Raw genomic sequence first — 26,949 nt, forward strand, 5'->3', positions numbered from 1 at the left:
CCCAAACAGATGATAATGCTGTTTCTGTTCCATGTCTATGGCGAAAGCCTGATTGCAAATGGTTTAGAATAGAATTTGCTTCGACAAGATCCTGTAACTGGGAAGACACCACATGTTCTAGGATTGTATAGAGCCACAGAAGTACTGCCACTGGTCTGTAATCGCTAAAATAAAGAGGATCTAAAAAACATTATTGAGAAGAGTTCATGCATGTGATTTAGGTTTATCTAGGGGCATCTATGTAAATTGCAGTATATTTTCTTACAGTATATTGTGCATGTTTCAATAGGGAATGGGTTGGTATAAGTGCCTATATACATTTGACCACTTTAGTAAACCAGTCCTGTGTAGATGATTGAGGGTTGCTAGCCCAGTAAGGCCTTTTGAGCTGTTCATTTAAAATCATCATGCATAACAGCAATTGGCTGGCTTAAGTCAAAGAATGACTAAACTCGGGAGCTACCAAACAGGCTCCTTGGTAGTGTGTGTTAGTCTTTACATTACTGTAGTAGTCGAGTAAACAGGGATCAGAAGTTGCCCCAAAATGTTGAGCTAAACATGGATTTTAGGTTTGCATCACTGTGCATTCTGTTAAGTGTAGAATTTTATCTAAAAAGTAAAACACAACACTACAAGCACATTACAGGGGATCTAAAGTACACAGCAACACAAGCTGAATTCCATTATTTAGTAAAGTGCATACTATTTTTTTAAAATAATTGTGAATAGTCAAATAGTGCTGTTAGGTGAGAAAGGTTGCCAGTAGTTAGTCAACTTCATTAGTATTATTGGAATTCGAGAGTTCCATCTCAGCATTTACTTTCCATGCAGGCAAGTGCTCTAATGCCTATCTAGCGAATTGAGCCAGTTGTAATCTCATTAAAAAATAAGGGCTTCTATTGCCTTGCTGTGCCATTCCATCATTGATCACTTCCTGTGGAGTTGTGCATTCTGTATACTAACTAGTCACTCCCACTTATTGTTTAGGATACTTACACTGTCAATGTTGGTATTATTGGGCATAAGAACATTTAGACCCTGATTCATGGATTATTTGCGCCAAAAAAAACGGGATTTGTGCGCCATTCTGCCCGCAAATCCCCATTTGTGAAACAGGGATTTGCAGGCAGAATCGCGCACAAATCCCGTCTTTTTTGGTGCAACTAATCCATGAATAAGGGCCTTATTGTGTTCTTACAGTGGTGATAATGACATTATTTTGAGCAGAGCTAATACTGGCATATATTGGCATGGCAAGCATGACAGTGTCTTCCTACTGTGTGTATGCTGACATTTTTAGGCATAGCCACTGTGCGTGTGTGTGCTTAAAGTTGTAATATTGGAATATAACGGCACAACCATTATGACAATGGGCCTCATTACGAGGAAGACGGTAGAGGTTTAACGACACCGGTATAGCTGCCGGCGCCGGTAACCCTCTACTGCCTCATTACGAGGTCAGCTTGTGGGTCCCACTAAGGATGTCTGGTAAAACCAGGCGTTATTAGCGGGACCCGCTAGCAGACCAGGATGCTAACAATGGGCCTGTCATTAACAGGGCCGTTGTTAGCATCATCCCCATTCCCATTGAGCCCTATAGGGGCTCAATGGGAATGGGGATGTACCGGGTCCGGGTCCCAGGAAATAGAATTCCTGCGCCCTCCAAGGTTGGAATGGCCGGGTAATTCCTCATTCCTAGAACCCACACCTGGTACAAAGGTATGGGAGTTGCCATGCCGCTAAAAGCGCCATGGCTACCTCCATACTCGTAATGAGGCCCAATTTCTTCTTACACTGGCAATAGTGGCACTATTGGACATAGCCAACATGACTGGCGTCTTACAGTGACACTGCAAGCATGTATGTGCATACCCAGGATGGCACTATCTTCTTACAGTGGCAACACTTGCATATGTTTGCACACACAACATGACAATATCTTCCTTTGAGCAGAGAAAAACAATTATATATTGTGGACACAGGCATCATAAAATTGCATTGAAAAATGCATGTATGCATAGTTGTGCACCCGGCACTTATTACATGTTTTCATGTGTCACCCGTTATAACTGATTTTAAATTGTCCATTCACTATTTTTTTAACGAAAAGTGTGCTATTAAACTTCACTATTTTAATCCATTAATTAAAGACTATTCTGCCACCCGCCATCATACTGTTTTGCTTAGTTCAGGGGCTCTATCTATGCTTGGTTTCATGTGCTGACTACTGGGCAACATTTATGTCCCACGGGTTAAAACAATCACCAGCTGCCATTGATTAGAGGGTGGCTACCTTATACTAGTATTGCAATGAGAATATATGATCCTCCTCGTGGTGACCATTTTGCCAATGTTGTATTTCACATTTTCAACAGTCTTTAAATATCAATGATCTTACAATGGTTGGAGCCATCATTTATAAATGCTGCCATTCTGTGCATCATAATCGCTAATCATTTCTCGATAAATCGCAGTCTACGGACTTGCGTCCAGTGACATCAATGTCGTAGCTGGCACGAAGTCCCGTGACATCAATGTCGTAGCTGGCACGAAGTGTGCAGATGAAAGACAGAAGCGAAGACCAAGGTTGGTGTCAAACTAAGGATTCTATCAAAGGATTTGGAGGAAATAACATGATTCAGGCAAGGCACAGTAAATGTAAGGAATGAAAGTGAGAGTGGAACCGATAAAGAAACTTAAAAAAACATCTTGTTTCAGTGGAAACTCACTTCTGTGTGTTTATGCATGACACCCTCAACTATGAAAGTCCTCTGTTCCTGAAAAGTGGGTTGGGGTTCAGCAAAGGAAATGTATAATATTGATTATCCAGATAGAGTCTTCAGTGACAGTAAACATACAGTACATAGAACCTCATTACGATTATAGCGGTGCAGTAAGAATTATGGTAATTACCAACACTTTCCTGCCAGATTATCTCACTGACGACATACAGTGTGTTTTGGAAAGTGAAGTACGTACCGTCAGCAAAGAACTGGAGGAAAATTGTCCAGCTTACCACCAATAATGATTGGAATTACAGCAGGAGAATTATTGCTCACTACATAGTCCTGTACTCCTCCAGTTCTCCTCTCAGTACTCCTTTCTATTGCCACTCTCCACCAAACTCCTCCCTCCAGCACCTACTCAAACACCCTACACTGCCTGACTGAGCTAGTTTCCTTTTATAGCAGCATTGCTCCACCCCCTGCGTAGTGCTTAATGTTTTTGGGAACAATTGTGTTTTGAAGCTTTTGCTGTTCTGTGATTGGGCAATGGGTTGGTGGATCTGTGGCATGGAAGGAACCCGTCCTGAGAATACATGAATCCTGCCCCCATCTTGGATTCCAGAAGGCACATGGAAAAGTGTGGAGCTTCCCTCCCATGCCTTGGGAACCATGTTCTCATTGCCTAGTCGGGGTGCCTCTGCTCTCCTAGCATGTGAATCTGGAGTTAGAGTCTTGGTAAGCATGGGAAGGCCACAATTACGAAGTGGTGGCTGGTACTCACCATGGGGTACACCCTTCAATCAAATGCAGCAATAATTATAATATCTTAGCTAATGATGAAACTGTTCATATTGCTATGGGTCAGAGCCAAGAACTTTGTGACGTAAGAGCTGGTCTGGGGGAGGCTCAGATTCCCCCAGAGTTAACACACATTATGCCCCGACAGTGTGGAGAAGATGCTTTCAACCGTTCGTCCTCCCAAATGAGTTGAAAGTACCCCGACAGATGATTTGATGGGTGCCCCCCTGAGACTAATCATTGCAGCTATTCCGATTTGAAAGACTTTTTTTATGTGTCAAAAAAAGATGCTTCTAGCTTAATCGACCAGTTGAAGAATCTGACTATCAACCTAAATTAAGTTTTAAGCTCAGTGAAAGCACATTATAAGTTGCCTGGCGTCCCCATCAATGATACAACATCTAACCCTGCTTCCATTCCCTGCATACCAGATCATTTTAGGGGTAATGCATATTACACCCCTCCCCCCTATAATCAACCTCTAATAGCAACCAATTGGTACACATATATTAAGGGCACAGGATGTATCTAATAAGTCAAATATCTCAAGTATGAGATCGCAGACACCAGGCAACCTGGGCGGAGGGGGGGGCGGGGTGGGCAGGCAAAGTAACAGTCTGAGCATAACTGCGAAAATCAACCAGAACCAAGGTGGGTCTGGTTTCCTGAAAACATCCAACATGCCATGAGACCAGAGTACTCCCTTCATGACCCACGTTCCTAAACCTTGCCTGTCTTCCCTCGAAAGAGGGGATGCCCTCAAGAACAAATGTATGCACTTGTTAAGGCATGGGAAAGGATGCCTATCTGTCATACGATCTGACATCCTAGAAGCAAAAAGACTGCTTAACCAAACAGATACAGCATGGGACAATATTAAAATAATCCTGGCACATGAGGGCTTAGCGCAGGGTCTACTCTCAATTGAATTTCGAAGTCTCCTGCCTGAAGGCTCTACTATTCAACTGCAACAATACCTCCCAGCTCTGCCTCCACCTCTTTGGGTGGAGGCTGGGCCAGTCCCTGCGATCGCATCCAAAGAACGCTCAAACCTGGGCTTTGTTCATTCTAAGCCCCAGCACCCATTTCAGTGTGTAGCCTGTCACTGACAGCAGACACTCTTGCCTGTTCACAATTCCAATACTATGCCAGTAACAAATTCTACTCTATCTTAGCCCGACCAAATATGGCCCATAAATAACATTTCTTTGTTTTCTTGGAATGTACAGGGTATTCATAGCAAAATAGACGATCCAGATTGCTGTGACTTTGTAAGATCTCATGAAATCATTTGTTTACAGGAGACGTGGGCAATGGCTGCAGTTAATCATCCAGGATTTAAATTATTTAAAACCATGGCAACAAAAGGACTCAGAGGCAGGCCAAAAAGGGGACTTGCTATTTGGATGAAGCTATCTCTGCAAGCTAGATACGTTAATATTGAATCAGTACATCTATATATGCACACTATTAGGATAATTCTCCAACGTAATCCTAGTTACTTTATTATCGATATATAGTTTAGACCTCATCAATCAACTATTGATTTGCTTAGTAAACGATCTACTACTATTACTTGTTAATAGGAATGCAGGTAATATATTGAAAATTGCTGGTGCCTTTAACATGCAATTGGAACCATCTCTGGATACTCTAATGAAAGAAGAAAACGAAATATGTGGTGTACTTTCAACCATCCGTAACCCCCCTTGATCTATTCACCTTCAGGCAACAAATGTGTCATCACTGATGTTCTCTATGGCAGTTAGGGTATGTAACGGGAGGTTTCAGGGTGCTAGCCCTGCCCATCCAACTCAGAACTCACTCCAGCTCCTCTTTAGTTGATTATATTTTTTTAGGCTTAAGTCACTGGAGTAATGTTCTAAACTTCACGGTGCTATGGAAAGTGGAAAGTGATTGCAACCCTTTTCTATGTACATTATTGTATCTAGATAGGAACGGGTCAGGATCTATAAAATCTGACAGAGCTGTTCACATAAGGAGGAGTTGGTATAAATCAAATAAGGCCTATACAATTCGAACCTTATGCAATGTTCATCTACCAACACTGTCTGAATACGAAGAGTCTCCACAGAGTCGAGACCCTATTACGTTTAATAATAAGTTGGTCACTGTAGTAAAAGCTTTAGGAACGTCAAATGCTGCTAAATTCCCAAAGCAAATCACACTAACTGGTATGATGCACGGTGCCGAGCAGCAAAGAAGGCCTTGATCGAGGCAGTTACATCGGGTGAATTGGTTTGCAGAGAATCCATGGCCAGGCAAAGAGCAGCATATGAAGAACTAATAGACCAGAAAAAGGTGGAGCACGCCCAGTGGCTTGGTACAATCTGAGTATGGCTGCCAAGTCAAAGAATAAGAAAACCTTTTGGAAGCTAGTTTATAACTCCCAAAATGGTACAGCAATTGATAATCTTAATGTGATAACCTCAGAAGAATGGTAATCCCATTGTAACTCTCTTTACAAAAGTGAGGCAGAAGAAGCTAATCTGTTCCAAATCATGTCCCCATCGGACTTTGATGCCCGTAAGTTCACGCCCTTTTCACCTTGAAAGGTTGAGGTGGCTGTTTTATCGCAGAAAGTGGACAAAGCGATGGCCCCTGACGTTATCCCTGCGGATATGTTTAAGGAACAGTCGAAAATGTAGTTTCCTTATATTGCAAAGTTTTTTAATGAGCTTCTTTGCACTGGCGTTCTCCCATGAAGCTGCCAGGGTGCCATGTTGGTTCTGATTCATAAGAAGGGAGAGACAAGGCTGTAAGACTGGAGCACTGAGCACAGGGGGATTTCCCCCCTGCAGCACTGAGCACAGGGGGATTTCCCCCCTGCAGGCAGGGTTCTTGAAAGTGGTGTCAACAATTGACCAGGTATTGCCCCTACTTTTAATATTGTATACATTTGTTATTCTCAAAAAGCAACCGATATATCTTGCCTTTGTTGACCTTGAAGCTGCATTTGCCCTAGGTTATGAATTCCCTGGAGTAGCTAGCCATTGCTGCTCCTCTCATATCTGCTAACCACTTATTATACACCAATAATTATGCTTGGGCTAGAGGAAATGTACCTACAAGCCCAGTTAAATATTTAACATTCCTATTGGAGTCCATCAGGGGTTTGTTTTGGCACCCCTGCTTCGCTCGCTGTTTATTCATTACCTTTTAAATGTATTTTTCATTTAGTCATTTTCATCAATAACAAACAATAATGGCAAGATTTGCACTACGTGGTGCAGCATCCCAACATATCAGTAATACAATGCCCTCACCATTCAAATTCATGAACATCCCACTCGTGTCCCATGCCCCATCAAATATTGACTTATGCTGAATCATTGCTCTGCATCTCCACCCACTCTGCATTTCTAGGTGTAGTCATTAAATAGTTCTGGTATGGGGCCCATATGTCCGGAGGTTGGATCTTCACTGGTACAGCTGGATACATGCTAACTCTATGCCATGGCACTAGGCCACATCTGCCAACCAGTCTGTTGGATTCGGGGCCATATGTTCCCAACCACGGCACATCGATTCTCCTGCGGGCCAAGACCAGCATGAGGCGCACACATTCTCGCACTGCACTTGGGACTTTTTTTGGTCAACCCCAACAAATCTATTTCCAATGCAGGATCCAATTATTTCCCAATTCTACCACTCACAGCTGAAAATACCTTAGTCCAAAAACTCATCACAGCAGAACTTGCCCACGCCCGGTGTATAAAATCTGCACAAACCTGACTACAGCGATTACACTCATGAACAGCCTCTGGATAGTATCTAAGTAGTTTATCTGAAGTGTAGTATACCTGATGCAAATAACTAAAGTAAATAATTTTATACCCAGAGTTCAGTGAAATCCGCTTTGTCTAGTGACGAATGAACAACCAATCCTCATCCAGGACAGCCTAACCCACGTCCCTTGTCCACTGTCTCCTAGCACACTGCCCATTATCTAGAGTGGCACGTAGGACCTTCCAAAATAAATTGGCAGTCAAATAACCTTCCCCTTGTGCCATAATCATATCCTGAAGTATCTGAAACGTGGGGGGTTGATCCGGGAATATGGGGAACACTGCTTTAAAGGTATTCCAGATTCTAAAATACATGAATATATTTAATGAAGTCGTCCCTCCCCTGTCTTTAAAGGTAGTCAACAGTACAAAGATATCATCTGGAAAGAAATCTCCAAAGTATGTATGTAGCTGGCAGTAAAGGGGGTTATAGCTCTGGCCACCTAGTTTTATGGCGAGCCTACGACATGCCATCATGGTACATGTCACCACATTTACCTCTTTGAGCCAACTACTCTCCGCAAACATTATAACTGAGGACAGTATAGAGGGTGCCGCCAATCTGCACAGGGGGCCTGTCTGGACAGAAAATGGGCCAGCACAACCTGATAGTATTGGTCAAAGTCTGGTAATACAAGCCCACCTCTAGCCAGGTGTGCTGATAATTTGCTCCAGCTCACCGTGTATTAATGACTTAATAACAAAAATTTCGGAGCCACCGGTAGACGCTCAACAGATGGGAGAGCAGAAAATTGCAACACCTTTTTAAGCTGATCATGTCTTATCAAATACACCAATGGGGTTGCAGATCCAACTATCATCTTTCCATTATCATCTTGAGAGCAAGAGGTTGAGATGAAATACATCTAAAACAAAGATTATTATATGTCATCCCCCTGCATGTAGGAAACATCTAGGTTTGCATTTACTTCTGAACAGTAAAAGTTAGACATTGTGGATTTCTTTGATTATCTTGGCATTAGGATTGATTCTGTCCTTTATTGGAAACTACAATTCAAGAAGGGTACCATTATGCTGGCCCACAAGAGGAAAGCAATGCTCAAGTTCTCCAGGAAACTTGAGGTCAGAATAATATCAAGTGCCCTCGAGGTCTAGAAGATGCAGGCAGTTGCATCGACGATTTATGGTGCTGAATTGTGGGGACACAGTGATGTTACCCAAATTAAAATCAGAGAGAACCCAATTAATAAGAGGTTACTGTCTCTGCCATATAGTACATCGATAATTCCAAAATTGTTGGAACAGGGCCTGAGATGCATGTCTTACAAACCAAAGATTAAACCATTAGTATATTGGGAGAAAATCTGGAGGAGCGACACCCGTCAGGACTATTACGTGGTTATAATTAATCTCCTGGAGTCCCCTGGCATAGTTTAAATATGTGAGAGACCTGTTGATTAGATTGCATCACCCCGAGGTCTGGCCTCACCCCCAAGCTTTAGATCTCTCGGACGACTCAGATATCCGTAGCACGATAGCAAAAGGCAGCATTGTTACTGAATACCTGTGCATTAAAGATACCAGTGACTTCGAGCCTTATAGAGACAGATGGGACTGTAAAACTGCATATTTCTGCTGAAACTACATTTGGGGAATATGCCACTTAGGACATTTGCTTCAAAATGGGGGGCCAAATCAATTGACGAAATGCCATTAATGTAAAATAATGAAGACAATTCTGCAGCACTTTTTTCTGTTCTGTCCTTTAAATAAATCAATGAGGTCCGGCTGTTTAAAACCACTTTTTATTGGAGAAGGTATAAGGAACTTTCACATTGCACTGACCTTTTGCAAAAAGTCCAATGACCAACTCAAAGAAAATATGCTAATTAATTATATGAGCAGTGCCTGGAAAACAAGAGCATCCTTTATAGCAGCAAATGTGTAATTTAGCTCGTATGATGAATTGAAAGGTTCGCGATATATGCTTTTGCAAGCCTCTCTCTGGGCTCTAACAGTCTTACTGTGTTTTTAATCAACTTAATATGAGTTCTTATCTATTTTTCCATGTAACAGATTTTGTCTTTTATGGATGTTATTTATTGCAATTTGACTGATGAATTGATTTGTTGCTATGTTTGGTTTGTGGTTTTTATCGAAATAAACAACACTTGACTGACTGACAGACATTTAAACTTTGTTTGTCCTAGGGAACGTGCTAATTTGTAATCCCTGCCATGTTGGTAGAATGAGGTTTGTTTGTGAGTGTGTCTTTGTAACCTTAGGGCTTCCGTCGGCTGCACGCGTGGGAGTCACAATATGAAATGGATCCTCGTTATCAGTGTAGAAGAAAACATGCATTTCCTTGCTCGCCAGGGACCTTGAAATATTTCAATGTCATTCCCCTGAAGAAAACTCTTCCTTTCCTATATTAAATGTTTGGGACCAGTTGGGTGCTTGAAGTGCTCTTTAAGTTTGTTCCCTTTTGGGGTAGGATTTTCTGTAAAGGTAAGGGCAATACTGCTCTCCCTGCAGGGGTCAATTATAGTGGTATGTGTGGTGGGGGTCTGAGGACCCCTGAACTACCCCCTTTTTGGCCCTACATATTACCACAAGCATTGGCGGTATGAATGCCCATGTGACTGCCAAGGCGGTAGTCACATGGGCAATCTTGCTAGTCTTGAATATCTATAGGGATTGTGTTGGGGTTGGCCATTCCTGTGACTAACCCTTCTGGTTCGTGCATCTCAGTATAAGGGGTGACTATTTCCCCTGTGACAATGAATGTCTTTTGGGATGGTGAGAATGTATATGCTCCTATGACTGTCCCTTGCCTTAGTGTGAGGACCCATTTAATGGCTTGTATATTGTTCATTTGTGAATCCAGATACTTTAGTCATGCTAGTAATATTTTTCGAAACACCTGCGTTTATGAGTGAGTGCTTAATTGCATGCCAAAACCCATATTAGTTACCATAGAAGTAATTACTCGGAATAAACCCAGACTGGATGCTGGTAACACATTGATAATGATGATGTTGATAGAGAATTTATAGAGCGCTCGTTCGCCAAAAGGCATCATGGCACTAGTGCAGGAACCACAATCAGCAAAATACAAAACTAACTAGGAGCTTATAGGAAGAGATGTGTTTTCAATTTCCTCTGATGGGAAAGATGATCAGAAGTCCCACTGAGATGGAGCGGAAGCAAATTCCACAGTTCACCATGAGCCACTGAGAAGGTATGACCCCTGACACGAGAGAAGCCTACCCGCAGTACCAGAATCCGACATGTCGTCAGGGACCTTAAAGGTTGTTGGGGACATAAGGGCAGAACTTATACCTTCGATATTCAGGACCAAGCCCATAAAAGGCCTGGTGCAAAATACACAAGGATTTGAACTGAAACCTTTTGCACACCGGCAGAACCTCCTTCCCATAAAAACGATATCATATGCATATGCGGCGTGAGGACTAGATTGTCTCTATCGACTCCTGATCAAGATTTGTCTACTGTAGGAGCTGTTGTGCATAAAGACGTCACCATTGTCTCACCTGACACATCTTTGTTATTAAGGAGCCTGTTGAATCGGGGAATATGGAGAGTGTGGTTTTGAATGTTGAGAATATGACGGGGGCTGGGGTGAAGTCCAAAAATGTGAAGAACCTTACAAAATATAAGAACAAAGGTGCACGGAAATTTATTTGGAAACTCGATATTTACGTTACTGCAGCATCCCTTTTTGCAAAAGACCTGGTGAAGAAAGGGCCCAAATTGCATAATAAGAAGGGTAAAAAGAAAGGCCCCAGTCCACTTAGGGGTAAACACGCTATTAGCCATTTCCTGAAACCGACAGCTAGTCCAAAGTCCAATGGGACATCTTCCTTGATCTTAGTATCTTAACGGTTCATATGGAAACCGACTCAGACCATGTGTGGAATGACGAGATGCCTGTTATTGACCTCTTAACGATGCTTTCTCAAACTGATAATAGGTGTGTATCTAGTACTTGTGAACGAATGTCATAAGGTTAGTCACTAGAGTGACAAGGTTTCTCAGCCATGCCTCCCCGTGGTTTTTGTGGGTAACAATCGGATGCATAGTGCAACTAGTACACAGGGTGAGGGAAATACATTTACCAGCTTAAAAATCGATCATGTACATACATGCCGGGTCTAAGTTAACTTTGCAAGCTCCTTGTCTGAAGTGTTTACACTAGGATAACGTCTTGCCAGTTTCATTTCCACCGGTACTGTGGGCGAAATGGAGTAAGGATGGTTTAAGGTCAAGTCAGAGGGCCCTGAATACTGTTGTCAATCCTTGGGAGACTAGCATGAGTAATATTGAGGGTGCTTTACTATCCCCTCCTTTCTTTACTTTAGAAGAAAGGAGGAAAAAAGTCCTCAGGTCTTCTATCACCATAAACGACAATCGAGTGTTAAACACGAGTAGATCGCCATTGGCGATAACTAACAAAGTGCCCGTTCAGATTAAACATGGAGAATTGGAAGGGCAGATGGACAGTTATGTTGCGGGCATACCGTTGGTAACTCAATCTGGCCCCATTGTACGTTGACCATATTGCACGGTTGGAGATTGTTTGCAGGTCCTGAATCGGAATGACGGATACACCCCCTTTGTTGAATGCGTCTTTAATGACAACGTTCGGCTTCCGTTAAATAAATCTCATATCTTATCCATATTTAGGGAAATCCCAAAACTGGGAATGATTACCTCATCAGATATTGCCCAGTCTTGCCCAGGCTGCAGAAGGCTTGACCTGCTGCAGTTAAATTCTTGTTTTAATCTGGTGAGGATAGCAGTGCAGGAGGAAACACACTTCCTATTTGCAATGGGATATGACGTGTTTGTGTACCTTGGGCCTTATCATGGCAGTGGGTTATTGCAATGTAGTGGTAAATCAGGAAAACAGATGGCCAATGATGAGAAGGATTTAAGTCCCACTATATGATATGATATGATATGGCATTTGTAACGCGCCTATACACAAGTGTTTCAAGGCGCAACGAGGCAGGGAGGGGGGAACAAGGGGAGACAGTCAACGATCCTACTAGGCCAAGTGTCATTCAGATCGTGCAAGTGCATGGGTAGAGGGGAAGGGAAAGGTGCAAGGGGGAAAGGGAGAGGGGAAGTGCAGTACAGGGTTAGTAGAATACAAGGTAGAATAATAAGGGCCAGCTGGTGGCAAGTGAAAGGTAAGTGCAGACAAGTTCTGGGAAGGGGGGCTGTAGGGGTACAGAGACAGTCCCACAGTGCAGGGGTTGCCAGGGAGGCAGTGCAGGGGAGAGAGGCTGGGCCAAGGAGCAAGATCGGTGAGTGGCCCAGTTGCGGATTCAGTGCAGTTTCTATATATAGTCTCTAGTAGTGAAGGATTAACAGGTAACCAACAAAAGAATGCAGAAAAATTGGTTGGAATCTGTAAAATCTGTAAGTGGAAGTGTTTCACAGTGGTCCGATGGGCAATGAAAGGAAAACATAAAATTGGCTAGCTGGAATACTCAGGGCCACTCGCATTTATGGTTCATGTCTTTTGGCAATTTTGGTGGCGAGGAGGCACAAATTATTTGCTTTCAAGAGACTTGGTATAACCAAGACCCAATAATCGATGGTTTTACTACTCATGTCTCTGCCGCTGAGAAATGTCCTAATGGTCATCCATTTGGCAGACTGTTATGTGCTATTTGAATTAATCAGGGCATCTCACCCCTGAAAATCGAGACGGGCTGTCCTGATATTTTGTCAATAAAGATCACCTGGCCCGGAGCTACCCCTAAAGCTTCAATTATCTGTGAGGTGATAAATGCATATTTTAACTCAAGAAGGCAATCTTTGGAACTTGTTATGAATTCGTTTTGTGAACTTTTCTCCTATTGGTCAGCTGAATGTAATGCCCATTTCATTTTCTTAGGTGATTTTAATAGTGAATGTTTGGACTCTTCATGGTATGAACCAGCACCACGTTTGACAAAAATATCGACCCAGTGGGATTGTGGTCATATAATCCGTGAAGAGTTGGATTTATGGGATATGCACATTTTGAATGGCAATATTGATGGTGACCAACCCCCAAATTTTAAGTGTCAAAATGCATATTTGAAGTCGTCAACTATTGACTATATTTTTGTATCTATAGAAATGTAAATTCAATGTGTTAACCAGATTCCTTTGTGTAGCCCACTTACGTAGTAAAAATTGATCTTGGATGTCCTATTGTTTATTTTGTAATGACTTGTCTCACTTCAGTATATTTGCTCCTTCATTCTACAAAGACTTGCTGTCCATAACAATTAATCCTTATGTCAGGCTAGTTCAGGGGATTCTCAATATGGCCACTGTGTAGCACCAAAGGATGCCTGGCTGCTTCCATGGTCCTGGCACCTGGGGCCCACTCACTTGGAAGGGTACTCCTGAGGTAAGGATTTCACCAAGAAAATTAAGCCGCTTAATTCAGGCTGCATGCCTGAAGCTTTGGGCGCAGACTCAGTCTTATGACTCTAGTCACATCAACTATGTCAATCAGTGCATGGGGCTCTTCAGCACTGGCAGCCCAGCACTGCACAAGAGTTACTCACTGTAGAGGTTCTACCCTTACAGTCTGTAGTGCCCCAATCAACTGAGCCACTTAAAGGCAAGCCATCACCACTGGCCAATGCCTGAGGAGTAGCTGAGGGCCCAGAAGCAGCTACTCTGTGCACCTCTCTTGTGGGCTAAATCGGTTTCTCTCTGGCAGACTCACAAAGGATATCTTTGAGATCCAATGGTAGTTCTTCGGGTGATCTTCTGAACATCAGAAGTGGATTGATGGACTGTTAGTTGATTGCATAATGTTGTTGTATCGGAGGAATACATGAGGGTGCTGGTATCAATCTGCCACCTTTGCCTCTTCATCCTCATTTCATCATTTTATGATGACATTCTTTTCTGATCCATATGAGATATTAGCATTAAAGCCCCGAATAAAGGGGGTAAATTCAATTTACTTAGTTTTAAACACCTCGTTTCTTGATTTTCTGCTTCCAAATGTAGAGTTCCACTGAGAACTGAGGCCTGTATGTTTTGCACAATTAAATTCTATTGAAATGCTATTAAAATTGGGTATCAACTGTATTTTCCTGTTTTAATATCACCATCTCTTACTACCCACCGTGAAACCTTTAAAAGAACACTGGAGGATGGGTCCTTTGAATAAGTGTTGATCAACAGCCAAAACATGTGCATGTGGGCAACCATGGTGAGGTTTCATTTTGTGTCACATATTTAACATTATTCAGTTACAGAAGATACACATGTTATGTTTTATTAGCATGTATAGATTAAAACCTACATATTCATTAATTTGGATCTTGAATAACGGTTTCTAAAATTGAGTTTTTTAAACAGTCACGAAAAGTATTGTTTCACTCACTGATTTAAACTCACCAATGTGTGTTTATCTGAAACCTCCATGACAGATGATGTTTAAGGAAAAGGGGTGTAGTATGGATAACTCCCAGTTGTAGCTATGCGTGCCTTTGGGCGAATAATAACTGGCTTCTGTCTCATGCCCAATGGAATGCAAGTAGATTGCTCTGCTCCCTAGAGATCAAAGACCACTTTATTTAGTCAACAGTGGTAAAGAATTCACAATGAATCTCATTTCCTGATGTAGCTATGAAAGAAGGTGTGGCTTAGGACTTTGTGAGCCCCAAAACAAATCCCTTGGGATTTGAGTTGTGTCACCCTGATGAAAAATGAGGCTTCACAAACTGAAGGAATATTAGCATCTGCGATTTTAGAGGCAAGAAGGGCCACTAATCATGTTTCCCAAATTCTGATTAAATCACCAAGTTGGATGCCACCAAATGTTCATCTGCTTGAGCACATTGCCTCCTTCTCAATGAAGAAACATTTCTCAAATTCTCAGGAATAAAGATGGTCTGTCATTGTTGTGCACGCCAATGCCTGGATACTTTCCAAAGCAGGTTTGACCTCTGCTTTGTCTGAAGGGTCTTTCACTACTTTTGGAGTACTAAAGACCATGAAGCTTGTGTCTTAACTGCATGGGTGTGGATGTACTGGTAACAGGCTAAGAGTGGACCAGAAGAGAGGGCAGTATGAGAAGATCAGAGAACTCTTGGAAGTTGTGAACTGTGACTCAAAACTTCTGTGCTAAACTTAAGTAGTGAGATTCTGAAAAGTAATTATGAATATCGCTGCACAGATTATCTCTCTAAATCCACAGAAAATCCCTGTTTAGGAATTCATCTCCAAAGGAAGTAGTGAGGGGATCCTGGCAAATCAATTAGACTAAGGCACTCTCTGCCTATATTTTGCAGTGACAGCCTATGCTTTGAGATGTTTTTTTAGAGAGGGAAGAGTCTTCATGGGGAGCACTCACAAGTTAAGTCTGATATCATGGACCCATTTTTGACCAGCCCTATAGATTATTGTCTGCGGAACAGTTCTGTGCTATGTAGAGTGCATCTTTTAAAAATCCACTTCTCGAATTGTAAAGCGTGTCTTTGGACCTCTCGAAATGTTTTGGATGTTGGTCATTGCTTGTGAACACAGATGATGAATCCTGAATTTTTTAAACAACATTATCAAAGTGGCAACCAAGGAGACTTATCATGTGCATCCAGAATCATTGCATCCTTCTTTAACAGCTCAAGGTGCAGTGTCCTCACTACAGCTTTTTTATTCTCTCAAGTGACCTTACCCAGATGACCGTATCTGAGTATGTTAATTCCACCTACACCATTAACTGTGACCATCTCCTGCCTGTGTGATTTAAATTGCATACATTCTTCTAACACAAAAGGTGTTATTTCCTTCTCGTTCCTTCTTTTCCCCAGACTTCAAATCTGACTAGTACATGTTTGGCCTATGGTCTATGCTTTGATGTTGGTCCTGACAGGACACCTTGAAACCCCTCACCCCAAGGTCAGCACATCTCATCAGTGATAAAGACCATATAAGACCCTCCACACGCCAGAGCAACCGTGTCCACGCCATAGCACTGAACATAAATCACACAGCTACTCATCTATCACACCCCAACAGCATTCATGGAGGGCATATAGTTATCCAACATGCAGTGTCTACGCAGATCACATACAACATAAACTTGGACCATATCAGGGATTTCAGAGGTCAATATCGCACAAGCAACTCTGATTCAATGCTCAAGAATTGCAGATACTTATGAACGCCTCCAGACACTCTGCCAGGTGTTTGTATTGAGGTAGGGACTGGATGCCTATTTGTGTGCAAGTGAACAGTTCAATAGTGCTTATGGCTATCCCTCAGGTTCAGGGTAGACAGAGGTATTTCAGAGCAATTACCTTATCTTGCTTTGGTTAATCGATCTTATCATTACATCATAATGACACTTAGTTATTGACCTCAGAAGCATGACGGGCTGAGTTCAAACGTATGAACTGCAGGCTGGTCCCATGTCGGATGCAAGCGATTAACTTCTTCTGTTGCCTTCCCAGCAAAAGGTGTGCACAGTAACAATAGCATGGCCTTTGAAGGCCCCTATTAATGTGCACCCAACAGTCATGTGGATGGGATCCTTCGCTTTCCTGGATTCCAGCTGGGTCCAATGCTGCAACAGAAGGCATTGTGGGAGCAGCGGGCACTTTGCTTCTCACACTCTGGTCCTAGGTCTTCCTGGGACTTGGGGCTAGCAGGTTTTAAGTTCATAGCCCACTGTTGTTGGTAAACAATCTGTTTGATACATTGTGAGCTCCATATTTGATACTCTATGATCCCCATCCCTGGGGCATAGTTTTGAGATCTGTGTCTCTGCTCCAGGGGTGTTGCTAGGTCTGGAAAAGATCCAGGGCGACGCTAATGTCGGGACTGTCAGGACGCGGGATAGCTAGCCTTTTGGTTGTTGCCCCTGAGTTTCTATCCAGAGCTACAACCAAAGGACCCACGGCTATAGCCCCCCTCAAACCTTCTAGCAATGCCACTTAACAATGTCATTGCCAAGACTTTGAGAAAGTTCATCTATTGTTGTACACAATACAGGGCAACTGTTGCTATCGGTTACAAGAGCATTAGCAACCGACATATGGACACCAGCCAATCAGCTCACTCCAATGCCAGGTGTGAATCTACAGGTAATCCTGTGTTTGGAGGGAGCTTATAGCCCCCACACCACGCCCCCAGGATGGGTGTCTTTTTTTCCCATAGTGGCCTGCTTGCCCCTCACTCTATCATCTCCTCCACTGCCTCGAGCCCTCTCTCTTCCCTCCACGAGTACACCTCCATCGTCGGCCATATCCTAGGCTGCTTGCTGCCATGTCAACTCCCTCCTCCTCTTTTCTATCATGGACAGAGACTAGTGACTTGTTCCACTGCCCCCGTCGCGTGCCCATCATGTCCTTTTTTGACAATGTCAACCTTCCCATTGCTGCAGAGGTGCACAGTCTCTTAGACATTATAAACACCCCCACACAACATGCTGGGGTGCTTATAACATAAACTCCCACGTTCACGGGTGGGCTTTGCTGTTAATGGCCCTACGCCCTTGCTTGCTCAGTCTTGTCTTGGGCAGGCGGGCACTTAAATGTCACGGATGCCCACGAACGTAGGATGTATTTACAGATTGCTAAACTGTGTAACCATTCGGGTGGCACACTTCATTTGAATGGTAAACTCTTTGCTGGAAGTTTAAGGTATTTTACAGCATTCAAAATAATACGTGCGTAGCTCATTAAATGAGCATGTTATAGGAAGGGTCTCAAGTTTAGTGCATTCAAATGGAGAATAGCCACGATATTGTATTGTGACAGTCTGCTTTGGTCATTGTCTCTGGTGAAGGTCATTCTATTTCAATATCTAGCTCAGGGCTTTAAAGCAGGTCTCTCTGACGCAAATAACACAGAGGCCCAATGATAAATGCTGCAAATACGCACTGAAGGAAACGGAAACACAGACAATAACATCCTGAAGAAGTGCATATGGGTCAAGTGCAATACACGTGTTGACCAGAGTAATTTCAAGATCTGTTTGTATTTAGAAGGAGTTCACAGCAATGAAGAAATGTTGTTACTATCACTAGTTGTAGTCTATTGCACCCGCATCTCTGAATGAGCAAAGTTCCCAACCACTCTAGCACTGATCATGGATACGGCATAGTAGAAGGCTGTTACAGTATGCTCAGATGGTACGGGGCCATGGGATGCCAGCAGGCTATTGTTCAATGGCACTTCCATGTCTAAATGATAATGGCTAGAAACTACAGAAGTATTCGAGATTAAAGGGGCTGTTAAGTTTGTAGGTGTTGCATATGGATAAGCATGGGAAGCATATGGTTAAGCATGGGACGCAAATGGATAAGCATGGGAAGCATATGGATAAGCATGGGAAGCATATTGATAAGCATGGGAAGCATATGGATAAACATTAGAAGCATATGGATAAGCATGGGAAGCATATTGATAAGCATGGGAAGCATATGGATAAACATGAGAAGCATATGGATAAGCATGGGAAGCATATTGATAAGCATGGGAAGCATATGGATAAACATGAGAAGCAAATGGATAAGCATGGGAACCATATTGATAAGCATGGGAAGCATATGGATAAACATGAGAAGCATATGGATAAGCATGGGAAGCATATGGATAAGCATGGGAAGCATGGATTCGAAATGTGATTTGTTCACTCCTCACAGCTGTTGCTTGTGCTACAAACTGGTACAGTGGAGTAACTTTGCTGAAAATGTTGGGGTACATGACATCTAAAGGAAATTACCTTTGCCCCTCCACCCCCCACCCCAGAATTACGCCTGTACTGGGTTTCCGTATTGGATGAGTGTGTGCTGCTCAGGGCCTTTGATGAACCGGAATAATGGGGTTTAGAAACTGAAGGGTCGCACATCCATGACTGCCTCTGGCCCCGGAGTGAACTGATGCTGAATCATGCGGCTCCTTCTCAGGTTAGTCCGGGGAAGATATGATACGGCATTTGTAATGATATGATATGGCATTTGTAATGCGCCTATACACAAGTGTTTCACAAGACAATGTGGCGCAACACAGGTTTGAATCTTGATCCCGCGCTTAGAAACCATTAAGCCAGTTAAAAAAATCTGAAAATCTGATTTCTGAGATACTCTCAAATATTACAATTCCTTTAATATCACACAACACTGATCAGGGAATTCCTCATTTTAAGACTGCAGAAGAACTCACGCTAAATAGAAAAACTTCTTAGGCTGTGATTGCCCTCTCTGGAACATTGTGTTTCATTTCCGAGGTTACAAGGTTACAGAGAGGCGATACTGGACAGCAAATACGCACTCTGCAGCTGCGTTCCTTCCCCATGCAGGCCGCCCTCCGTCGTGACCGACAGAGCAAGCTGTACATCCAGATACCTGAACTTTGGTTTGCATGTGCTAGGAAATCAGAATCAATAAAACCATTTTGTAGGGTGCTAGGGTGTCTGATAATAAAATGAGGCGTATGAAGGTAGAGGAGTCTGTGTCGATGTTAGACAGACGCCATAGGCTACTTATTCAAATTTGAAATGCTTCATTGCTAGGCAATGTCTTGCTGCAATAATGGGGCAATATTTTGGGACAATATATGCTTGCTCACATCTAATATATTTGTACTTACTATCTTCAGTAAACGTATCGAAAACGTCCAATTAATAGAATGGATTAAATGAAAGCACACCCGAGTAATGGAATTGCCCTTCCAACGTGTTGGAACTGAATCTAGCCGCCTCAGGGTAATGAATTCTCATCCCAACAGTACCTGTTTCACTTACACATTAGCAAGAAACTCAGATCAGCAGTCACATATCACAGCTTTCTAATTCTGGGTTATTCTTCTGTTCAATAATAAACTTGGTAGGAAAGAGTTTTTAAACTTCATCCTGTCACTACATATTATGGTGACGGGAGCTCTGTGTTCAGCTTCTTACAATGTTGACACATTAATCAGTGCCTGTCAACAGTGTGGGAAGCAGGAAAAACTGCTGTAAACATTTGTTGCTCACCCAATGAAGCGCAACAAAATAAGTGTCTTGCAGCTATGGTTACAACTTTGTCAACTACCATGAGTATACGTGTCTGCATTAACATGTTTGTTAAATGCCCGTGAAAACGAAAAAGGGACAAAATGTGAATGCCGCAGGGAACTGCACCGTGAGTTGGATCAGGTTGTCCATACTAGAACTTTAAATTGTGTGATTCTGGGCAAATCCCCTTGGGCCTCTTATTTCCAAGTCCCTGGAGAACAAGAATGACACAAATAGCTGGTGTACACGTTTAACACCTGCTTTAACAACAATTCAGGTCATTTTCCTGGGTTTCGCTGTCAGTGCTGTGACACTGAATCGGTGCACTGTTTCTGCCTTGAGTTCCTGCTCTGCCTACAAAAAGCAGATGCTTTATCACCAGCATGACATGTTCATGCTGACACAAAACCAATGGATTCCTATGGAATCTGCCTTTCTTAGGACCTTCTAAATCTAAATTTCAATACAAATCCACTCTAAGGACCTAATTTCAAAATGTATTTATTGGACATTTGCATGGCGCCTATACACAAGTGTTTCCAGGCGCCACAAGACAAGTTGTGGCGGGGGGCATAGGAAAGAAAGTAGAACAACAAAAACTGTTATATTGACCATGTGACAATCCTACCATGCAAGTGCAAGACAAAGTGGTAAGTGCAGGGGAGAGGGGGAGGGGGAGAAGTGCCGGAGTGGGGTGCCCGAGGGAAGGGGGTGAGCAGGTGCTGGTGGAGCCAAGACAGTAAGTGCCAGGGCAAGGAGAGGGGGGGAGGGAGGATAAGTGGTTAGGGCTAGTCCAGGGAAGGGTGCCCAATGGCAAATGCTGGTAGGGAGGGTGGTTTGGCCCCTGTATGACACTGAAGGGACCAGGCCCCAGTTGCAGCAACAGAGGGAACGTTAGCACGGGAGGCAGAGAGGGAAGGAAGAGGAGAAAAGGGAAGTCTTGAGATGTTTCCGCAACTTATGAAGATCCGGCTCAAGTTTGAGGGGGCAGAGAGGCCGTTCCAGAGGAGAGAACCAGCTGAGGAAATGGACCTACCTCCCACTCTCTGCTTGGAGAAACGTTTGACCTTCAGAGAGTTGGAGCCTTAGGACCTATGAACTCCAGCATGGAGGTATTTAGGGAAGGAAAGCTGGATGTAGAGAGGTCTCAAGCCCCAGACTGCCGTGTGGATGAGTCTTGAATTTAATCCTTGCAGTCACTGGGAGCTAGTGGAGAGATGTTAGGACTGAAGATATGCGGTCCATGGGATTGAGGACAAGAGTAACTATTGCAGTCCTATTCTGAATTAGTTGAAGGGAACAAAGGGAGGAAAGAGGCAGTTTGAGGAAGAGGCTTTTGCAGTAATCTAGCCTAGAGAGAACCAGGCATCTGGAGATGTTGAACTTCTGGGGGAAGGTGAGGAAAGGTAGAATGCCTCTGAGGAGGTTGAGCTGAAAGTTGGACTTCTAGGCAAGGTCTGTGATGTGTGGAGAGAAAGAGAGAGAAGAGTCAAAGATGAAACCCTGGTTTTTTGCCTCACAGGTGGGTGAGGGGAGGGGGTCCAAGGAGCGTGGTCAGAGAGTAGGTGGGGGAAACAAGGAGCAGGAGCTCCAATGAGAAGAATCTTCATTTTACTGGAATTAAGGCAGATTTCATTAGCAGAGTACCATGCCTGGATAGCAGTCAGGCAGTCAGGTATGAGAGAGGAGGGGGAGGAGGTAGAGGAAGGCAGCTTAACGGAGAGCTGTGCGTTGTCTGCAAAAAACTGGAAATGAGGGGAGAAGGTTGAGATCAAGTGGGCCAGAGAGGCCAGGTAGATGTTGAAGAGCCATGGGGAAAGGATAGAGACCTGAGGGATGCAATAGGTAGAGAGTGAGGTGGTGCAGAGCAAGGACCCATTTGTAATTGGGAGGGTCTGTTTGAAAGGAAGGAGGTCAGCCACGCCAGTGCCCGGTCTGTGATGCCTATGGTATCATAGAGACAATTTTTTTTTGAGGATGGAGTGGTTGACAGTGTCAAAGGCAGAAGAAAGATCAAGGAGGATCAGAACAGATGGAGTATTTGAGTCCAGGTTTGAGAGCAGGTCTTCACGGGTGCTCAGGAGAGCAGTTTTCATACCTCTAGATTCCCTGAAACCAGACGGGTATTCATGGAGGTAGCCAGTCATTTTGGTGTGGAGGGTCAGTTGGGGGATGACCAGTTTCTCCATGTTTTTGCCTAAAAAATGGGTGATAGAGATAGGCTGATAGTTAACTCAGCAAGAAGGGTCGGCAGACAGCTTTTTAAGGAGAAGGTGCACAAGAAAGTGCTTAAGGGGTTGAGGGAAGGAGCCAGTGGCATATGATTGGTTGCAGTGGTCAGCCAAGGCTGGGGCGAGAGAGGTGATGTTGTACTTGATGGTTCTGGAAGGGCAGGGCAGCACCTGTTTAGAAGTGACTTTCAAGGAGCAAACCACTTTTGAGATCTTGTCTGGTGCAATGGGAGAGAAGGTGGAGAGTATGGGCGGGGAAGAGGGGGGCCAAAGGAGGCAAGTGAAGGGGCGGTGGGGAAGGGAGCAGATGACGATGAGGACAGGATGTTCAAAGTGCAGTGCAGAGGGCCTGGGAGGGTGTAGGAGAGGAGGAGACTGCAGCAGGATTGGCAAATTCCTTGCAGACTTTTAAAAAATGCAGCCGTGTTGTTGGTGGCTCCAGAGATTCGAGCTTGGACATGAGCCCCCTTCTTGGAGCCAATGGGAAGACGATATTGCCTTTGGAGTAGGTGGCAGGCCAGTTTGTCAGAGGATGCGCTAGATGCCTGCCACTTCTGCTATGCAGCTTTGCACGTGCGTTTCAAAGCTGCCAAATGGGAGTCATACCAAGAGTTGCATTTCGAGGGAGGCTTCGTGCGGATCCTCATGACGGTGGCAAGAATGTTCAGGGTGTTAGAGATATAGAGATGGGGGTTAGCTAGAACAGAGTCAGAAGGAGAGTCAAATCAAGGGGTCAGAGGAGGGATGAAGGAAGAGGCAAATGCAGCGACTGACATACGCTTCATCGGTCCAATGACAGAGAAGGAGACTGGCAGTGCGGGCGGAGGAATTATCAGGGGAGGTCGAGGTGGGAAGAGAGGAGAGAGTGGTTAGACCAGGAGAGAGGGGTAGTTAGAGGATTGGAGAGTGGGATGTCTGTTGAGGTGAGAGCATCCAAGGTGTGTCTGGCAGAGTGGGTTGGGCCGGAGGGGCGGATAGTGAGGAAAATAGAGTTAGAGAGGTTGCGAAAGAGTGCAGTAGCCGTATATGGAGATTCTTTATGGATGTTGAGTCCCCAAGGAAGATAAGCTTGGGGGAGGAGGCAAGAAGAGAGGAGGAGAGGTCCGCCCATTCCAAGCAAAAGAGGGAGATGGGTCTAGGGGAACCTATAGATGGTTGCGAGAGTAAGACAGAAGGAAGGTGAGACAGAACACCTGCAGACAAGGCTTTCAGGGGATGAGTAGGTTTGGGTGGGGATGATAGAGGCAGGAACCCATTCAGGAAAGATCAGTGCCACTCTGTCACCAAGCCAGGAGGACCTGGGATTGGACAGGATCTTGTAGCCCTCAGGGAGAAGAGTCTCATAAGCAATGATGGAGCTGGCCTTGAACCACGTCTCGGTGAGAGCAAGGACATCAAGGTCAAGGTCTTCAAGGAGGAGACAGATGTGTGCGGAGTGTTTGATAGCAGAGTGAGAATTGAGGGTAGCTAAGTGAAGGTGGTTTCCCCTTTAAATGTTTTTTGAGAGGGGGCACACAGGTGGGGTGTCACCACTGGGGAGGGTTCAAAGGGGATCAGGGAGTAAGGGGTGGCAGGAGAAGGGGGCAAGTTGAAAAGAGATGGAAGACACCTGTCAAGAAGGAGGAGGTTGGGCTGAGAGCCCTGGGCCATGATAGTGCCATTGTGGTAGATGTTAATGGTGCACTTGGAAGATGCAAAGACAGCCAAGAGCACTTCCCATCTGGTGCCACCAGTAAAGGGTAAGGAAGAAAAAGGGGAGAGGACAGAAACCATATTGGGAGTCCATAAGTCAGAAGAAGGAACAGCAAAGAGGTTGTCGGTGATGATCTGTCTGGAGGAAGCATTGATGTACGTGTCTGCAATGGGCAGACCAGCGGTGGAGCTCTGAGTGCCTTTTTAAACTTCTTCCTTCCAGACTTCAAGAGAGAGGGAGGATGGGTGATGGAGAAGCATTTAGAATAGATAGGAGAGACCGAGAGCACTATGGAGGCAAAAACAAAGATGACAAAGAACAACAAGGGGGTGAAGAGCGTGGATAGCAGGGGAGAAGGTTAGAAGCACTGTGCACAAAAGAATATCACCAGGGGGCCAGGCAGACAAAATCAATGGGCAAACTGGAAATGCCCACATTAAAACATCATTAACACATTGGAAAGCACACCCAAATTCGAATTTGCCAGAGAGCACTAGAATGCAGTGCACAATGGAGGATATAAAGTTGGAAAGCACACCTAAATTTGAGTTTGCCAGTGAGCACTACGATGCAGCACAGAAAGGAGGGTGCACAGATGAAAGGCTCACCCAAGAATCAAAATTGAGTTTCAAGGTTTCTTTTTTTAAGGCAGAGCTTTAAGAAAACAGCACGCATCATTCAGTAAGGGACACAACAAGATGCAGAGAGGGGCCGTAGGTGAGGACGTTGGGTCGGTGGGCCGGCTCTCTCACCTTCTGGCTCACCATTGGCCTTTGAATCTGTCCCTAAGTGCTTCCCACAAGCATAAATTGCAGGAGGCATTTAGACTTTTTTCACTATAAAGTGCGAAAAACCGTTTAGCTGTTTATGCCAGGTTCACCACTTGGCACTTTGTAGTGCGCATGCAAAAATAGTACAAAAGGGACCAAAGTGCAGGAAAATGCAAATGTAGGCGGTCTCTTCCTTGCAATTCAGGCTTTTTGAGAAAATGATGCAATTTATGTTCCTGCGACGAAGATTGCAATGATATGTATTACACCCCCACTGCCCTCAACCAGAATCCCACATGCCACAATGTGTTATGTACAGGACCTCGTGATGGTGTTCTGCTTCTCCTTAGAGTGAGGTCTAAGCTATATAAAATACCCATCTATGGAAAGCAGATCCTGGATAAGTGGCAAGGGGACTTACCACGCTGTGTGTTAAGTTATGGACCTCAACATCACGGGTGTTGCTAGGTCTGGAAAAGATTCGGGGATATGCTAATGTCAGGACTGGTGGGATTCGGGGCTGGCTATAGCCTTTTGGTTGTAGCCCCTGAGCTTCTATCCGAGGCTACAACTAAAAGACCCGGGGTATTGCCATAAAGAAAAATGATGCAAAATCCAGGATTGTATGAATTTTCTGTTGCACGGGATAGTGTTGTGCCCTTGAATAGCCAGGCACATTTTTATAAAAAAAAAAAAAATCTCAACCTTGAACTAAACAACTGATCAATCGAAAGCAAAAGGAACAAACTCAATTTCGTAGAGCTTTTCAGAGACACGCCATTTAGTGATCATCACACTTTCAATTGGTTGTTACCTTTCCTCTGCTGTATATATCTGGCCACTAAAGCTCCAAGGTTGGCCTTTTGCTCAATGCTTCGGTCCATCCTCTGGAATGGTTTCAGCTGACCGGTAGAGGAGGGCGTGCGGACGGGCCGGTGGTGGTCTGTGAGGCTTTTCTCAAGTTCTGCAGCCACTTGGCCGCCATAACTGGAGCCTGCGGTCTGCTGTCCAGAAGAGCTCACAGAGAGCACAGTGAGTAGCACGCAGATGCAGATCCGTCTGTACATGGCTGAGGGGAAACAGAAGCAATGACATCAATCATAGGAGCACTTCACCTACAGTTTTACATCTGGCCTTAACACAAGCAAAAACCTGTCCGCATTCGGCAATATTTCATGGTTTCAGTAGAGGTATAACAACTTTCCTCACTTCTTTTTATTCTCGTTTTATATACTGCATGAACACCAGGCTCAAGCACCCAGCCAATCAGACAGCAGTCTTTATCTACTGGTACCAGCCTACATTCTGAGTTGTTATTGGGTACTCTCTACCAATCACCACCTGCTGGTCTATATTTTTCTTGCGGGATTTGTAGAAGCTCCTCTGAGTATTCAGCTAATCACTGGAGCACTAAGGATTGATCCTGTGGTTTACACTACCCTCATTAATTAAAATTGGAGAGTATTGTAGATGATATCCGCCACTTGACTGTTAGGGTTGAGGCAGCATGTGCGCCCCACCTATCGTCCTGAAGAAGGTCGGATCAATAGAGGGCAACATTGAAAGCATAGAAAACCGACCGAAACACGCGTCCACAAGTTGACAAGCTTTTAGTGCTGTTTAACAGAGACACATTTGTAATCTAGAAGGGTGAATTCAGAATAGTTGGATTAACTATGGGAAAAGGGTTTTTAGGAGCCAATTACCCATGTAATTAGGCAACGTGTAGGTGCTATGTGTGACTGAGTGGAAGTGAATGAATGGTGCATTAAATTTATTTGGAAAATAATTTTGTGATTAACACAAAAAAACGGCACACAAATTTGGGAAGCAGTATGTGCTGATATGAAATTTTCTACAATTAAATCATTAGTGCAATTTTTGGATGCAATTCTACCTGCCTTAACTAAGTAATGT

At 44.0% G+C, this 26,949-nt stretch overlaps 1 protein-coding gene across 2 annotated transcripts in view; it reads right to left on the minus strand.

Moving 5' to 3' along the window:
• The window catches only part of CCK (cholecystokinin), a 91,402-nt gene that overhangs the window by 16,009 nt on the left and 48,444 nt on the right, over positions 1–26,949 (minus strand). For both annotated transcript variants that reach the window (XM_069648289.1, XM_069648290.1), the window contains exon 2: positions 25,847–26,101. In XM_069648289.1, coding sequence (XP_069504390.1) covers positions 25,847–26,099 — 253 coding nt within the window. In that variant the 5' untranslated portion in view covers positions 26,100–26,101. The remainder of the gene's footprint in view (positions 1–25,846; positions 26,102–26,949) is intronic.

Source organism: Ambystoma mexicanum, chromosome 2q (assembly GCF_040938575.1).
Source record: "Ambystoma mexicanum isolate Mex_15411 chromosome 2q, UKY_AmexF1_1, whole genome shotgun sequence".
Taxonomy (NCBI): Eukaryota; Metazoa; Chordata; class Amphibia; order Caudata; family Ambystomatidae; genus Ambystoma; species Ambystoma mexicanum.